A 17,848-nucleotide genomic window follows, 5' to 3' on the forward strand; every position below is an offset into this window, starting at 1 on the left:
TTTTATGATATCTTTAAATTTATAGTTTATTCAAAAATAAAAATCATTATTATTTTCTTAAAAACACATAATCTATACTACATTATAAAGCATTTGACAAAAACTCTTAAAAACCACTTTTTATTCGTAAAGTGCTGTTTATTAATGTATATTACTTAAAACTCAAGATTGTAAGTAGATTGTAAATAGATTGTGCGTAAGTACAACTTATTAAAGCTTCATATGTGAATTCGTGTAACTAACTGCAAATAAACATAATCAAATACAAGATAAACATCTCATTTTAAATATAAAAAATCTAAAATATAATTAGGATAATCATTAAGTTCTAGCATAATACTTAATTATTATCTTTATAAAATGTTATATTATTAAAACCAAAAATAAATTATTTCGTTATTAAATTTAAATTAAATTATAATAAAAATAAATTAAAAAATTACATAAAAAATGATAATTTTTAACTAGTTGATTTGATATTAGCTCTGATATATATTTTTTCAATTTTTTATGATATCTTCAAATTTATTTTTTTATTCAAAAATAAAATTATTATTGTGTTTTTAAAAACACATAAAATTGTATTATAACATCGACAGAGACAAATAATAAATTAGAATATTAAAATCGAAATATGTCTCGCTGCATTGCACAAGTACTCTTCTAATATATAATAGATGGAGATAAAGGGGATAAATTTATAACAAATTACAAACCTTAACAATCAGATGCGTAATTTACTCTAAAATCTATTAACCAATCAATATATATCAATATATATGGTATACTGAAAAAATATTATGTGTCGACTACAAACTTCCAAATAAAACCCATCAAGAAACGAATACATATATATATATAGAGAGAGAGAGAGAGAGAGAGAGATGAGATATTATACAACCCTTTAAATTTGTACAACCAATACAACTCAATCTTAACCGTCCATTTAATTCGATGAATATATGATTTCATAAAAGTTTTGATTGTATCATAATATAAAGTATTGATCATAATTAATGAACTATAATCATCTTTCATAAATATTCAAATAATAATAAATGAACTTTCATCATTTCCATAAATATTTCAATTGATTGTATGTTGGTGAGGGGAGTAGATATAAAATAAGAATTAGGTGATGGTACAAAATAATTGGAATAAATATAAAATGAAATAAAAAGTAATACATAAAAAACAATTCAACTAAAATAATAAGTAAGTTAACATCTACAATTGGTTTTTTGGGTTGTATTTGGTATATGAGACTGGACGACACACGATAAAAAAGAACTCATTGTTCCACATTTGGCATGACATAGGATTGGATAAAAACTCACAGTTTCACGTTTGGCACAACATGGGTCAGGTTCAAGAAAGGAGACAACTAAAAAATAGTAATACACCTTAATTTGATATAACTCTAATATGACATTTGTTTTTATGGTCACCACCACCACCAACTGCAAGCACCGACGACCACCATCGTCTACCTCCTCCTTCATTAAAACACAACCACCTTCGGCCCTCAACCACCACTACCCATGATTGCCACCAATATCACTATCGTTTACATCCACCTCCTCTTTAACCACAACCATCGCTCACCACCACCTCTACCTCCACCATATCGGCCAAACTTCACAGTGTTTTTGCTGTGAAGATTCGGTTTTCTTTTATCTTCATAACATTTTGTTGAGAAGTTTCAAGTGTAAAAATCGTGTCTCACGAGATCAACATTGTCTCACGTGAACCGAATCCTATATATATATATATATATATATATATGTAGAGAGAGAGAGAGAGAGAGGTCGGGGGAAACTCCAAAAAATGAAAAAATGAGGAATATCTTAGTAGTCTCATATGCATATAAATAATTGAAGTTTTTCTTGGCTTTTATGCACGCATGCATAAAATTAACTTGTAAACAATTTTCCTAGTATGCACATGTACATATCATGCATGCATGTATAAAAACCAAGAAAAAAATCCAATTACTTATGTACACATGAGATGAATGGCTACTAGAATGTTTCTCGGTTCTTCATTTCTTGATATTTTCCCTAAACCCCCCTCTCTCTCTCTCTCTCTCTCTCTCTCTATAGAACATGTTTCAATTACAACATATCTTATTTATACAACCAGTACAACCCTGATGTAAACTGTTCAATTTTGTTCCCCAGCTTTTTAATTGATAATTTGTAACTGCTTTTTCCACCTCATCAAACGCTGATTGTAGATGAATTAATTGATGGTTAAGATGAAATTGCATTAGTTGTACAAATAAAATAAGTTGTAAAATAAACTACCTCTATATATAAGGGGTTTTATTTTAAAAATCCTACTTCTGACATCTTAAAATTCAATTTTAACCATTAAAACTTGATTAAAAAGTATAATTTAAAAAAAAATCAGATCTAAAAGAAAAATGTAAACTTTTTTTTTACCGAAATGGATAGAAAGTGTTTTTTTTTTTTTTTTTGTCTTTCGTTTAGGTCCACAACTATGGACGTAGGTTTTACAGAACTATAACTATTTTAATAAATTTAAAGAGAAAATGGCTAAAAAAACAAACCATATTCTAATAACTTTCCCAAATTATTTTCATTTTTAGGCTTTTAATTTTTAACTGATACTCTAAATATTTGGATTTTAATTTTATTAAACATGTTATATATTTTAATTTAATTTGGATGCTTCTTCATCACCTATTTGCATCCATCATGTCACGTGTTGGCGGATCAATTAAATGCTATTTATTATAACAATAATTCACTAACAATCAGTCTCAGCGGTTTTTGGTCATCATCCCACGCCGCCCCCCTATCAAATATTTAACCATAACATTTAATATCCTTCCATTTTCTTTATTTATATATATATTAAAAAAAAGCATTTAATACCACAATATATTTAAATATATATGATTGAGACATAGACGTATGATTGAGACTTAAAGAAAATAGTAATGGACTCGATCATCTCATATGAATCACTCCCATTCCCATACCAACTCTATCATCAACCAAAACTCAAAACTCGTGTACGCTCCTCATCTTCTAACGTGATTTTTTTATAGCTTCAATAAACAACTTTTCAATAAACAACTTGTCAAAGTTTTCTTCTTACATTCACATCAAACGTTAAATTAATACAACTTAATATTTAAAATTATGAATTGATTTAACGTCTCATGTTAATGTTCGGACAACCATATTCAGTTATACTTTTTGTTACAACGGAGATAATGACATGATGATATATTTTCTAACGTTTTCTTTTAATGAGCTTGTAAGATGGATTGTTTCATGGGAGGGTGGTATTTCCATTTCTATTTCTATTTCTATTTCTATTTCTCCCATTGGTTGTAATTGACCACTCTTAATCTCGTATTGTGGTATACGGTATAATTAGAGATGACAATTTTATATCAAATCAAACCAACCAATATGTATACCAATTGTATAAATTTAATTGGTATCAACTACAAACGGTTAGTAGTATTGTACCAAATATGCAAATTTTGTTGGAAGGGATGTACCAGGGTAGTAATATGGTACAGACTTATTTAATTAGTTATTAGTTTTTTGTATTTTTTATGTATTAAATATTAAGATGTTTTACTTTTAATTATTTTGTTTGAACATTAATTGTTTGCAAATTTTATTATTTGCATTAAAAAAACCTTAAACTTCACATTTATTACTTGAAAACTCAAAATGTCACTCAAAATTAGATTTGAATAAAATGACAAATTTTCATATATGTAAATTGAAGTTCGTATAAAACCAGTACCAATTGAAAAATGTTGGTATGAATTAAATTGGTACCAAATATAGTTGGTTAATACACGATATAAGATTTTGCATACCAATTATAATAGGTTGGTACACGGTATTACTGAAAAAAAAAGAAAATTTTGGTACCGTACCAAGTCAACTCATGAACATAACCTAATATTAAACTAACTTATTTTATAAAGAGATTAAATTGTTGTCATAAGAAGAAATAGTATTTAATGACAGAGCGAGAACTGTTTTAAAAAGCTCTTAGTCGATATGTGAGTCTTCCACCCACCAAAACAAGGTAGTTATTATTGCGGTTAATTTGAGGTGTGGTTAAGCAGTTATTTAAAGATAAGAAACAGTTATCATATAACTACCAACAGCTAAAAATCAACAATAGTTACCCCCCTAAAGTTTATAGCACAACTTGTCTTTTGAATTCAAGTCATATATTCGACAGACAACAGTAATTAAAAGTTAAAAAGGCCACACGCCTTCTGAATAGAAGTTCAAAAGGCAGCACGCATGCACTTCATGCGTGTCAGTTCAAGGTTCAAGGCAGAACATACAATCATGCACATCAACACCATCAAAATTGTCTTAATGCTCAATCTCGTGCACTCTTTCATCCAAGGGTGCTACTTTCCCCAACGGTTTTGACAACTTCTATTACGCTCTGACGGTGTGTTCTCGACACGTTTTTTACAAAGGAAAGAGAGGGAAAGGGGAAAAAATATAACATTATTTATTTCCTAAAAGAGGAAGTGTGCTTAATTTAGCTTACACTTTACATGGTAGTATGGTTATGGTATGGTAGTGCACAAATTCATCAGATTCATTGTGGCTTTATGGATTGGGCCATTCATTACAGGACTTGGCCTCAATGACCCAAAGACATTTTTCTCCAAAAATAAAGTTTAAATATACAATTAAATAGCTCATCAAAACTATAGTTAGCGTTGTAAACGAAACGAACGTCCACCGGATCGTTCATAAAGCGTTTAGTAAGAAATTTGTTTATATTCTTTTGTTTAATAAATGAACAAATATGAACACATTTTTTTTTATTTGAACAATTGTTTCCTTTGTTAATGTTTGTCCTTTTATGTCCGTTTACGTTTATTTATATGTAAATGTATTTATATATTTTGACAATAATATGTAAAATCATTAATTTGATTAAATTTTTAGAATTCCCTTTGCATCCTATCCAAGTTTATTATTTTGTTTTTAGGGAACGAAATAATGAGTAATGGTAGTCGTTTTTTGTTCACTTGTGTTCATTTATGTTTTTCGTTTGCGTTTGTTTAGCATCTTAACAAACGAACATAAACAAACACGTTTTCTTGTGAACGAATACGATACAATTCATATCCATTTGTTTATGGATATAAATCAGATCTGCTGTATATAATCCGTTTGATTGTTTAGTCAATTTTCTGTAAGAATTCAAGGATTCATATTTTATTTTAAAATGTAATTAATTAGATGTAATTTTGCGTTATGGGTCTACTCCATTCCAATGTCACAAAAAATTGATTTTGTGTATACTAAAACAAGGATTTCTAATATGGAAACAAGATTACCATCTCCCAACCACTTCTTCAATCTATAAACAATCTCCATCAACATCCATTTTCTTTTACTCCACAAGTTCCCCCATCATAACACCACACAGACCAGGCGGAGGCGGTGGCGGTGGCTCAAGCGGTTTTCCCACTCCCAAGGGTCAGCTCCAAATCGTCTGCTCCAACTTCATGTATCCTCTCACCTTCCCATGCCTTCAACCTGCTACTCTCGAACTCAAATTCAAAACCACCCCCGTTTTGCACCACTGATCCATTCTGGAAAAACCCTTGTTGGCTCAACGGTTTCACAAGGTTAAACGTCGGTGAAGTTGGTGCAGCCATGGTCTGGAAGCTCACCCATCTCCCCGAATCCACAGTCGAAGCATCCGACTCGTCACATTCCGGAATCGTTGCTGGTGGAACACGGTGTCGGCGTGTAGGACTGGTAGGAGCAGAGGCAGCAAAAAGAGGGTGGCGAAAGGTCTGTAATGCACTTGCAGATAGCATTTCCCAGTCGGGTTTTCGCTTTGTTCCACGAGCAGTTGGAGAGGAGAGAGGTGGGGTGACAGGGGCACTATTGGAAATTCTCAGAGGGGGTAACGAAGATAAGTTGCAGAGATAAGGGAGAATGTAGGATGAATGGTTAGGCGGGTTTTCGCAACGGGTCGGACTTGGGAAAGAGGAGGACGTCGGGCTGGCTTGGTACGATGGGGCAGGGCTCGGAAAAGATGAGGACATTGGGCTCGGTTGAATCGACGAACAAGAACTTATGTTGGTTGACATGCCAGCCATTTCATTTTGAGTTGGCTTGCATCCCTGTAAACAAACATGATTCAATAATCAGACATTTCTATTATAAAATCTATCAGATTCAATCTGAAAATTTAAACACTAATTCGATCATAATTATTGAAGAATCGAGTAAATAGGGTAACAAAATTTCATCTTGTTCAGCCATTTCTAATAATTTTCTTTGCAAATGTGAGCAATTAATGCAATAAACCCATTCAATGAGCAGCAAAACCTACAAGATCTTTTCTAAGCATTTTCTCTGCAGTTTTTTGCAATAACTTGCAACCTGGCTGACCATATTTAAAGGGGGATTTTGGGAGAATTAAATGTCTTAAAACAGCTTTATACAAACAATATAATCAAAAATCAAACCCTTTCGAGCATTTCATATTGTTCTATCTGCCGTATTGCAGCTGTAAGTTGCAATAAACCAAACCCTATAATTACTTTTTCTGTAAGGATCCAAGTCAACTCTTCCCCAAATCGCAAATCAAATTATCTCAATAACATCAGTCGATCAACCAATGTATAAACAATGGATTCATCTAACAAAATCATTTATACAAACAACACTTAACACTCAAAAGGGGGATTTAGATCTAGCAAAAACCCTAATTTAAGAAAACAAATGAAGTTAAATTTATTACACAGAAGCAAACCTTGGGATAAGTGGTACCGTCTTCTTCAACGACCCAACCAGCTTCGGCACAAAGTGCTTTTAAAACCTCGTTATTGTCACAGTGTTTGGGGAGCCTGTAGTTTCCCTGAGATCGAAGTCCGGCGTAAATCTTGGCGGCGATGGCTCTTCTTCTCCGCTCTCGTCTCTTGTTGTTCTCTCTCTCCTTCCATGACGGAAGCCGACCAGATGAACCGCCGCCGGTCATTCTTTGATTGCTCCGGTCAGTTCTCCCCTTTCGTGGGTACAACTTTTATGTGTGGATTCACAAGGAATTGGACTTTCTTTCGATCCGATTCGTCCAACTGAGATTGGTCCGTCTATAATATTAGTATTACTTCTAACTTTTTGAAATTGCGTGCATACCCATAATTTATCTCTAAATTGCAATATTGCCCCTTGGTCCCTTTAGCAATCATTTACTTTTTTTTAATTAACATTAATTATTTTTTTATTTATTGATTAGATAAAATTACATAAATTGTCCTTGTGGTTTTCTAAATATCTCTCAATTGTTACCCAGTTTCGAAATTGCATCGGAACCCTTATCGTTCTCATTTGCTTTCATCAATCGACCATAACCCTAACGGTTGTTAAATCCATCCGTTAAGCTTAAGATATTTTGATCCTTTTATATACTTTATTATTTATTTGTTTAGAATAAACCAAGGTTCTAAATGGCATAAGGCGTGGCGTGGCAGCAAGATCCAATCTCAAGCTTACGAGTTACAGCGAGGCCACGGTGTTTTCCGATACGTGGCTTAAGGCAGCACATTTATATTATACACACACACACATGTATATGTGTGTGTTTATGTCAGCGTCTTGAATAAAAATAATTAAGTTATTAACAATTTAAATTCATATAAAATGATAAATAAAATAATAATCATGAATTGATAATTTGATATCAAATATACATAGTTTACAACAGTGATATCAAATATACAAAGTAAGTCAATGTTTATAGTCCTTGTTTGGTAATCAAACAACAAAGAACAGTGAATGAAAGTAACTGAACAATATATTCCGTATGTTGAGAAATAATTTAGGGTTTTTTTTTTCCTTTTCCCCATTTTGTTGATTAATTAGTTGGTCGTATAAACTATAAAGTTATATTTACATTTAATCTTATTCAAGCTTTTAAAATTGAAAATTTCCTCCCACGCGTTATAACACCATGGCTCGTTATGGCGATCTCCATGCCTTATATCCATGCCAAGGGGGTTAACTGGTAGTACCATATCAATTATCAAGTATGCAAATTTGGTTGATACACGGTATTAAAAAAAATCGTGTATCTCGGTAGCAAAGTGGTACAATGCCAAGGCATCTCATCTTAAAGTTCTAATCTCCCCGCTAAGATTATCTACTACCATTTGGTAAATAAGTATTTAGCACTCAAATTCAAGTGATTTCAAAAAGTCAATTTTTTTATGCAAACGGTTTGAGGTAGAAATTGATCGGGCATATCTATGCATATGTTTATTGTTGCTCAAAGCTCTGGTATAATATTTGACTATACATATTATAGTTTTTCTTATGTTTTTGGAATTATGTATTAGGAATGTGGTTAAAAACAGTTTCTCGACACTCTTGTTCTGGATTGAAGAATAAAAGTCTAGTTTCAGATAAAATGATTGTCATGTTCATTACAAAATCTGTTAACACAAGCCCCTTGGGATTTGATTTATGGTTTTGTATACAATTTTTTGAAATGAAACAAAATGTTTTCCATGTTTTTTATTTTGTTATTTATATTCCCGTCTGAAAATTTTGTTCTTGACAATGAGATGACAAAGAAAGATGAGAAAAAAGACCAAAATAACCCTACTTAATGAATTTGACGGTCGATAGGACCGACTATGTGAGTATATAAGAAAAGAAAATGTCGATGCATCAATAATTATTTCAGCTTTAACGAGAACCCAATTTTAGGCCATGAATGTAAGAAATTGTGTGTTTAGAGCTAACTTGTTTGTTAGGTAATAGTTGAGGGAGTTATTTGTAATTTAATGATGAATGAAAGATAATCCCATGGCCATGGCTGCCTCCGTTATCCGAGGGAGGTGGTGACGTGGATTTGTCAAGCTGGAAGCAAACAGCGTCACGTGCGGACAAAGGAATGGGGCTAGGATTGAGTGCGGTTGTCGTGGGGACCACCACAGACACATCACACGCTTCTTACTTCACGTGGGCTCCCAATCGACAACAGCACGTGCAACAGAATAGCTGTAACACGAGCGGAGTCATCGTACCATGGTCCACACTTATTTCTTTCTAACAATTATAATTCAATTATTTTTAAAATGTCCATACTATGCGTTAAAAGAATATAATACGTTTATTTTGAATTCACATACTTGTTTTAGCCTTTTAGAGTAAATTACAACTTTCGTTTACATGTAATATCTAATTTTTATTATTTTTTTATTACACTTGCCTATCGGTGTCTAATTGATACATTATTTTATGGAGTTGATTCTCTCATAGATGTTGTTTTCTTTCCTCTCGTTAAGTGGCATTACGTTTCATTCACACAAGGGTATATTGGTCATTTTCTCTTTCCCTTCTTTTTAACCTTGCATTTGAAGCGGACACTCAGTAACTTCGACTACTCATTTGTTTTCTTTGTTTCTTGTATGCTCTATAATCAACATGTACACAATAACATATTCATGGGTTGTACAATATGGCACTATTTACAAGCACCGAAGCATTTGACTGATACGAGATCGATGATAAGTTTTCTACTTCGTTTTTGCATGGTAGCGTGGATAGAAAGTATGTGGTGTGTTTATGATTATCTGTTGGTTTTTTTATTTTGTTGCAGAAAGCAATCATGTCCTTATTTCGATGAACATTTCATGGCGGGTTTTTTTTATAAAGTTATATTGGTAGGGAGTATGTAAATGAAACAATATTTTTGTTAATTCGATAGATTGTGATTGGCTCTTTATTCATGAAGTGAATGTTGTGATGCAAGAATTAGGTACAGATGGTCGTCCAATGTACTGACATTTATCTTTATCTGGAAAAAAAAATACATATTACCATTTATAGATGCGATAGGGGGCTTAGATTTGGTCTTTAACGATTAGATATTATATAAGATGTGTTAAATCTGTTGAAATATATTCCTTAGTTTAATTGAGATCTACTCTAAGCATTCGGAAACAAATATGAAAATTTATTTCAAAGTCACCAGAATTAAGTTATCAAGTAAAGTGGTCATTGAGGAAGTACAAGATGACAGAACTAACTTAGGACTGTTATTTTAAGAACAATGTTGTACCATGTTGGTTGTTTGTGCTTATTTTGAAGGGTGTTTCTATGCTTAATGAGACTCTTCATATTACAATCATAACCAAAATTGTACCATACCAAGGAAAACATTAAATTTTTATGGGAAAATTCCATCAAAATGGAATCAACTTTCATCTGATTCTTATTTTGGGGAACTAACTTTCAAAATCATCATTTAAGGCCTCTATCAAACTTTTTGTTTTATTTAAGGATCTGGTTGAACTATTGAACAGGTAACATGTAATTTAAGGGTCTATATCAAACTTTTGGTTTGATTTGTCAAATTTGACTTAAACTTTATATTGATACGGATTGGTTGGATATAAAAAATTTGAATGTGATATTTAATATTTATTTTTTATTGCATCAATTAATTTTTTTCTATTAAATTGATTTTTTTATTGTATTAGTAAAAAACAATTTTCATTGTGGTAGTTTGGATTTTTTTTTGAAAAAATCTTCGATTTGATATCTGAATTTAGAAAAAGACGAGATTTGAAATGAAAAATAGATTTTATTGCATTAATTTTTGAAAAAAAAACGAATTTTAGGTATTTTTTCCATAATTATTTTACAATTTTAAATATGACGTGAAATATTAGTTTTAAAATAAAAATTAATATGAAGTAGAATATTTTAGTTGACAAAAAATCTGGATGATATCAGTATTAATAGGTCAACAGGTCAACCAGACCCTTAAATAAACAAAAAGTTTGATAGAGACCCCTAAATGATGATTTTGAAAGTTGGTTTCCCAAAACAAGAATCAGGTGAAAGTTGATTCTATTTTGGTGCAATTTTCCCGATTTTTATAAACCCAATTCGTCACCTTTTTGTAACCAACATTGCTTTGTTCTTATTTTTGCTAGTTCGACTCTTGTCGAATCTAATCTTTTTTCTGAACTTTCTTGAGTAGTAAAAGGGCTTCTCTTTTCCCCTTAAGTCGAAGGGTGCTTGAAAGGAATGGACTGGTGAAGGAAAAAGGTGCGATTGTCGGGAAATTGAGACAGTTTAATTAACATTTAATTAACAACGATCGAAATAAAGCCTTTGGATTTATCCTGGTCCATGACGTGCGAATAATAGCAATTTAGTGAATATTTCATATTGTTGTTGATGAGAAAGAAAAAAGGAAAATGACCGATGTGCCCTTGTTGAGGCTCACGTCATGCACTCAACAAGGGGAGAGCAAAAACACTTGTTGGATGGACCTATTCCACAACAAAATGCATTAATTACGAGCAATTTCTTAATAGATGAATTAAAGAGACGAGAACGAAAAAAGATTGACATAACAAAAGGGACAACAACTATAATATTTAGGGGCCGTTTACTTAAATACTTACTCCGATAAGTGCTTAACGATAAAATTCAATTTTATCTCTTACTTATCGGGTAAAATTTTAGTCTACCAAAACGAAATCGTATGTAACAATTTACCCGGTAAACGCTAACCGTGGTAAGAGTCGTCACCATCACTTACCGGGTAAAACTCTCAGTTTGTGCATTCGTTTTTACCATGTAAGATTTTTGGTCCTTGTCATATTCATCTGGTAAGGAAATGTGACTTGATAAGCGCTTACCCGAGTAAACATTTGGTAAACGAAATATTTGAACTATCATTATTTACTTTCATAAATTACATGCAAAGATTAAGCATTACAAACTGGTTGATAAACTAATTGTATGCTGATAATTTAATCTTGTCTTGTTAAAAAATTAATTGGTAAAGTAAATGTTAATACAAAATAAGCTAAAAGAATATGTTGAGAATGCTCAATAAATAAACGAATCTCTTGAAAGGATGATAATATATACAACCGCTTTGATGTTAGATCATGTATTGAAAATGTAAAAAATAAATCTTAATATTAATGTTTTTTAAAAAGAAATTAATTGATAAGAATACATTTAACATACTCCTCTTCATTGAAATTCAATCTAAAATAGGTTTTTTTTAAAGTTATGTTAACTTTTTTAATAAATTTTTTTATAAAAAAACTAATAACCTTTTAGCGGGTTTTATGTCTAAAATGAATATTTATTATTAGGCCATTATTTATTGTAAATATTTGAAAAGGTATTCTTTTCGGGGAGTAGAAATTAGAGTCAAACTCTAACATCAACATTTATGGGCTAACTCAATTATCATCGGGTCGAGTCGTGCAAGACCATCATCAAGGATTTTCTTAGGATTAGTCGAGGTACATATAAACTGACCTGAATATCCACGGTTAAAAAAATACATTCATCCGAACCTTGAGATTAATGGCATGTTGTGATGGAACTTGTATTAAATATGGAAAACTAATAAAAACCCTCCCTTAACTTAACCATAACAACTTAATTAGAGTTCTTGATTGCTTTTATTCAAACGAAACCAAAACCTAAAACAAGTTCATCATCCACTGCTACTTACCCACCGACCGGAGGAAAGAAGATGATAAGTTAGATACATCGAGCAAAATTCGTATCCCCGACACGTCCTCCAGCCATTGCCGTCTTCACGTTAGATCTGAATGCTTTCGGGTTGTCCCTTAGAACACCCGCAGCCTCATGATTTAGAGGATCTTCATGGTTTGGTTCCTGCACACGAAGCTATTTTCTCAAAAACTAGGAGCGTAAATGTATCCGATGGAGAATGGGAACCATACCGTGAAGAGATGATACAGTCCATACACAATTGTGTTTATGTTGAGAACAGGTTTCCAATCTTCTCGTAAGATATTGAGGCACACATTTCCTTCCAAGTCGATATTAGGATGATAAACCTGAGGCAAGTAATAGATATTTTCAACATCACATACATTTATTTAGTTATATATATATAAACAATACTTTTACCTTGGTTTTACATTTCACTTTTGGTGCCTCATGTGGATAGATACCAGATACATTGAAACTGAACAAAAATTTCCCTCCCCTGTCACACACAATAAATGTTAAATTGACCCGACAGATAAATTTGAAATTAATCAAATGTTTGTGTTCAAAGGATCACATACATGTAATACCCTTCATCCGGTTTAATGGAGATCTCAAAAGTCATCAGATCATCCTTGCCATTTGGAAATGAAATGGTGCATGACTTGGGTAAGTTCAGCTCACTTATGTCTGCAACAATGTTATACGTGGGATGTAACCATATATATATATATATTCTTTATATAGGTAAGAGATATAATTATCAAATTCTGAAACAAACACCCTTCTATTCAGGACCTAACTTGATTAATCTAACCTAATGGCCCAACAGTTATTTCTATATATCATACTATTTCTCTTGTCCAATGCTTTAATGTAAGAAGTAAGAACGTTGGTAAAAAGTACCAAGGCAAGCATACTTTCCGCTAAAATGTGGTCTCTTTATAAATGTATAGATCAAGCAGCCCAAAAGATAGCAGATATGCTATGACGAGAACAAAAGTTGTGTGAGTTTAAATTTGATTTAATCCACAAACCAATAGTTTTTGGAATGCAAATCGTTATGGTACGCTATACACAGTTCACAAGTTAACACCCATATAAATATATGCAATATTATGTTTGAACTTTTGTTCCCCCATTCCATTCATATGCAAGCCACAGAATTTTTTTATTCTAAAGGATGAGGCCCAACAATGAAAATCTATATGTGGCAAAAGAAAACTTTACGGTTTGCCATGTTTTTTTTTGGCAAGAATACAGTTTGCCATGTTTTATTCACAGCATCGAGTTCTTACTTAGCAAAATGATTCAACCATACCAAGCAACGAAGAGGGTGAAGAGAGAAACCAAAAATGCTGTCTGATAGACAGACAGAACATGTATACATAGGCAAGACTTTGAGTTGCTTGAAATGTATAAATAAAAGTATTAACCTTTATGAAGACGCAGTTCCCCTGCACTTTGCTTCTTTAAGGGTCCTCTTGCGGTTGCATTTTCGGCCTCTTGTTTTTGCTTTTCCTTAACTTTAAACAACCTAATCATGGTTCCTGTGAGAATTAGAACTATAGTTAATTTCGTAGGCAAAGTCTAATCACTTTAACACATTAAAAAATTATGTCATGTTCCCACACAAAAGATAAGTCAAAATCTAATTTAAAAAGCTTACTTCACCAAGTCAAGTGTATAAATTTATTAACCATTAATTTAAGTGAAACTGTTTCCACGGAGACAGCAATGTCCTAAAACATTATCGTTTATGAAGGGATTCAACTGCATACCCTTAACAATGTTACAATCAAGACCGTAAAAGATCCCGCTTTTCGTAATGCTAAACACATGAACCTGGCTTACTGTAGGTTCTTTGATGTCCATGGGAGATTAACACATACTACAACACTTTTGACAGGATATATAATAAATATAGCTAAGGATACGTAATTTGCATACTTACAATGCCCTGTAGCCTATGTGCATCGACTCATGCACCCCTTTATATCCCGTCTATAGTAACCAAATGGGCAGATTAAGGTCATACCTTTAAGAGAATTGAAAATGGCTTATCCATATACCCCCTCCCCTCCACCCTTTTAAAAACTGTCCCTTTCAATTTTCTTTTATGCTTGTGAAACCATCTACATTGGCATGGGTCATGGATGATAATCATCCACAACATGATTGAATACGATCAAAGAAATTTATGGCATCTTATAAGTGGAATGAGAAATAAAGTTACAACAATTCCTTGCATTATTGTCCCATCAACAAAAAAAATTGTTGTATTAACAGAAGCACAAAGGGGTCACCCCACTGATCAGCTTGGTTAACTGCAGTTGCAGTTCTTTTTTACTACTCAACTTGGACGCTAGTTATCCATGTACCAACTTGGCCTGAATAGTGTCACATCATGCAGACATACTCTTCCATATAAAATGAAGTGAGAACTGAGAACATATTTCTTTGAAGAGGACTGGCTGTAAAAAGAAAAATGGACTATTGATAGATTGTTATAATTTGATTAATGAATACATCGAACAAGATTTAAATCCCTGTAAGGAAATTATTCTTTTTCATTCCTTCAATCGTCTTGTGATGCTAACACTGAAAATAAAAAAGATCAAAAGAAGTCAAACTAAAACACATCCTGGAAGTATTAGGCCAGTCTTAGCCTCTTAGATTGGATGTGGTCCTAGATGGGCAACTGGCAAAAGCAGTCAGACCAAGGGGCCATATCAACACCCAACATCCAATTGAACCTCTATAACCTGAAATTTTTGGAGTGTTAATAAACTTTAGGCCAGTTTCAACCTGCAATGGACTTCCTCTACCGACCGACCAACCAACCTCAGTAATTCAGGGCCAGACCGAGCATATTTTGAACCTATGTGTTGTAATTGCCACCTATGCAGCAACTTTTACAAGTGTATAAAGCTAGTCCATTGAACTTCCATTGAAATCCTGGCTTATCCAAGAAGAACTAGTTAAAAAGTTACACTTAGAATTTTAAGATAAAACCTATTACTCAACAATACCAAATTGGTCACTGATCTTGCCCAAAATTTAACACCATCCTTCTCTTACATGTAGTCAATGTCAGCCATAAAGTTCAATCCACCAAAATAAACGTTTTTTTTTTCACAATGTGAAATTAAAGGAATCCAATTTCATGTTTGAAGTCGAAAATCAATGTTTCTCCTTTTCCTGAACAATGCAAGCATATGATATCTGCTTAATACATCATACGTCGTTAACGCTATAATAACAGTGAAGCAAAACAATAACTACGATAAAAAAATCCGATCGTAGTACAATTTTGCTCCAAATTCAGAGTTTGCTGCGAACAGCATCATTCATCCTTCAGAAGCCTAATATTAGTCCCACAGCAGTTACCGTCGATCGGATACCCTAACTTATTGATCCTCGCTATGCAAGGTAAGGTTCGCCACAAACACTCAGTAATTTCAAAACACTGCGAACGCATATCTAACAATAAACGATGAGAAAAGACAAAAAAAACGCAATGTTGTGATTGGAAACCCTAGCAAATAAAAATCAATGGTAGAAAGAGAAGATACTTACGATCGGTAGGAGGTGCTACGTTAGGTACGGATGGATGAACCAGAATCAACGGTTGCAATCAACGGTCGCCGGACATTTAATCAACGGAGTAAGGGAGCGGTGACCCACGAAGAAACAATAGAATTCGAAGAGAGCTATTATTAATTGGAAAGTGCCAAAGGAATTTTCAACTTTACACACCAAGAAAATACATACTGATTTTTCAAAAAATAAATAAAATACTTTTTTAATTTATTTTTAAATTTATTTATACTATATTATAAAGCATTTGACAAAAACTCTTAAAAATCGTTTTTTATGCTTGAAATACTGTTTATTGATACATATTATTTAAAAATCAAAATTACAAGTAAATTTTATGTAAATACAGTTTGTTAAAGTTTAATGTTTGAATTCGTGTAACTAACTATGGATAAACATAATTAAATAAAGAATAAAAATCTTATTTTAAATATAACCAAAATATTTAATTATTATCTTTATTAAAATTGAAAATAATTTATTGAGTTATAACAAAATATTTAATTATTATCTTTATTAAAAATTATATTATTAAACCAAAAAAATAAATTAAAGAAATATACAAAAAAGAAGAAATTTTAAAATCATTTTGGTACTAATGTTAATATTTTTTTTTCAATTTTTATAACATCTACCGAAACAAAAAAAATAAAATGAAACATTAAAATCAAGATATAGCTCACTACATTATATGAGTACCCTTCTAATATATATGTAAAATATCTATTTTAAAATAAATTAATAAAAATTGAAAGTACTAAAATAAATTTAACAAAATTAATAATTATAATATTATGTAAGATTTTACAATAAAAATATCATTTATCAGTTTTGTTGGTACAAATACGTACTATTTGTATTATTATGACGGAATAATTTCACATAATAAAATAGCAGTGCTTCTTGAGCAGGGTCTTGACACGTGGAGTACAAATATTCATTATTGTTTAAAAATAAAATTTTAAGATTATATAATTTTTTAAAATTTGATGGGGAAAATAAAAGAAATTGTATTTTTATTCATTCTCAACGCTTAAAAACCACTAGAAGGGTATTTGTGTAATGCAACGAGATACATTGTTATTTTATTATTTTATTTTATTCTATATCGATATTAGTATCAAATTAACTATTTGAAATTCATATTTTTGTGTAATTTTTTAATTTAATTTTTTTATTATAATTTAATTTAGGTTCAATAACGAACTAATTTATATTTGGTTTAACAATATAATATTCTTATAAAGATAATAATTAAATATTTTGTTAGAACTCGATAATTATCCTAATTATATTTTAAAATGTGATGTTTATCCTCTATTTGATTATGTTCATCCGCAGTTAGTTACACGAATTCAAACATGGAGCTTTAATAAGTTGTACTTATGCATAATTTACTTGTAATCTTAAATTATAAGTAATATGCATCAATAAACAATACTTCATGCATAAAAAATGGTTTTTAAGAGTTTTTGTCAAATGCTTTATAATATAGTATATATTTTTTATGCATGATGTACTGTTTATTGATGCATATTACTTAAAATTTAAGATTATAAGTAAATTGTGTGTAAGTACAACTTACTAAAGCTTAATGTTTGAATTTGTGTAACTAAATGCAGATAAACATAATCAAATAGAGAATAAACATCTAATTTAAATATAAAAAATTAAAAATATAATTAAGATAATCATTAAGT

General features: G+C 31.5%; 2 protein-coding genes across 3 annotated transcripts; both read right to left on the reverse strand.

The window, feature by feature from the left end:
- Window positions 1–5,305: 5,305 nt before the first annotated feature.
- LOC112512677 (BES1/BZR1 homolog protein 2-like) lies at window positions 5,306–7,119 on the reverse strand. The gene is made up of 2 exons (XM_025118764.1): window positions 6,802–7,119; window positions 5,306–6,166 (listed from the first exon to the last, which is right to left on the reverse strand). The coding sequence occupies exons 1-2, from the start codon at window positions 7,024–7,026 to the stop codon at window positions 5,486–5,488; spliced, it is 906 nt and encodes a 301-aa protein (XP_024974532.1). The 5' UTR covers window positions 7,027–7,119; the 3' UTR covers window positions 5,306–5,485.
- A 4,078-nt stretch (window positions 7,120–11,197) lies between these two features.
- LOC112519009 (probable NEDD8-conjugating enzyme Ubc12-like) lies at window positions 11,198–16,308 on the reverse strand. 2 transcript variants are annotated; one of them, XM_025126893.1, is made up of 7 exons: window positions 16,128–16,308; window positions 13,985–14,098; window positions 13,130–13,238; window positions 12,969–13,047; window positions 12,779–12,895; window positions 12,544–12,710; window positions 11,198–11,335 (listed from the first exon to the last, which is right to left on the reverse strand). In XM_025126893.1, exons 2-6 carry the CDS (start codon window positions 14,091–14,093, stop codon window positions 12,573–12,575), a joined length of 552 nt encoding a protein of 183 aa, XP_024982661.1. In that variant the 5' UTR covers window positions 14,094–14,098; window positions 16,128–16,308; the 3' UTR covers window positions 11,198–11,335; window positions 12,544–12,572. The 2 variants fall into 2 exon arrangements, with proteins under 2 accessions (XP_024982661.1, XP_024982652.1); XM_025126884.1 differs by lacking the exon at window positions 11,198–11,335 and having other exon boundaries at window positions 12,400–12,710; window positions 16,128–16,301.
- Between the last annotated feature and the right edge of the window lie 1,540 nt (window positions 16,309–17,848).

The sequence above is a fragment of the Cynara cardunculus genome, assembly GCF_001531365.2.
Source record: "Cynara cardunculus var. scolymus isolate 2C chromosome LG 1, CcrdV1, whole genome shotgun sequence".
Lineage (NCBI taxonomy): Eukaryota > Viridiplantae > Streptophyta > Magnoliopsida > Asterales > Asteraceae > Cynara > Cynara cardunculus.

What these genes read in the sequence shown, in the direction of transcription:
- LOC112512677 (XM_025118764.1), bottom strand. Translation starts at nt 7,026, where the DNA reads ATGACCGGCGGCGGTTCATCTGGTCGGCTTCCGTCATGGAAGGAGAGA. An exon ending in ACGGTACCACTTATCCCAAG is followed by an intron (nt 6,167 to 6,801) that starts GTTTGCTTCTGT and finishes GTTTGTTTACAG; the next exon opens with GGATGCAAGCCAACTCAAAA.
- LOC112519009 (XM_025126893.1), bottom strand. Translation starts at nt 14,093, where the DNA reads ATGATTAGGTTGTTTAAAGTTAAGGAAAAGCAAAAACAAGAGGCCGAA. An exon ending in AAGTGAAATGTAAAACCAAG is followed by an intron (nt 12,896 to 12,968) that starts GTAAAAGTATTG and finishes TACTTGCCTCAG; the next exon opens with GTTTATCATCCTAATATCGA. An exon ending in GACTGTATCATCTCTTCACG is followed by an intron (nt 12,711 to 12,778) that starts GTATGGTTCCCA and finishes CTTCGTGTGCAG; the next exon opens with GAACCAAACCATGAAGATCC.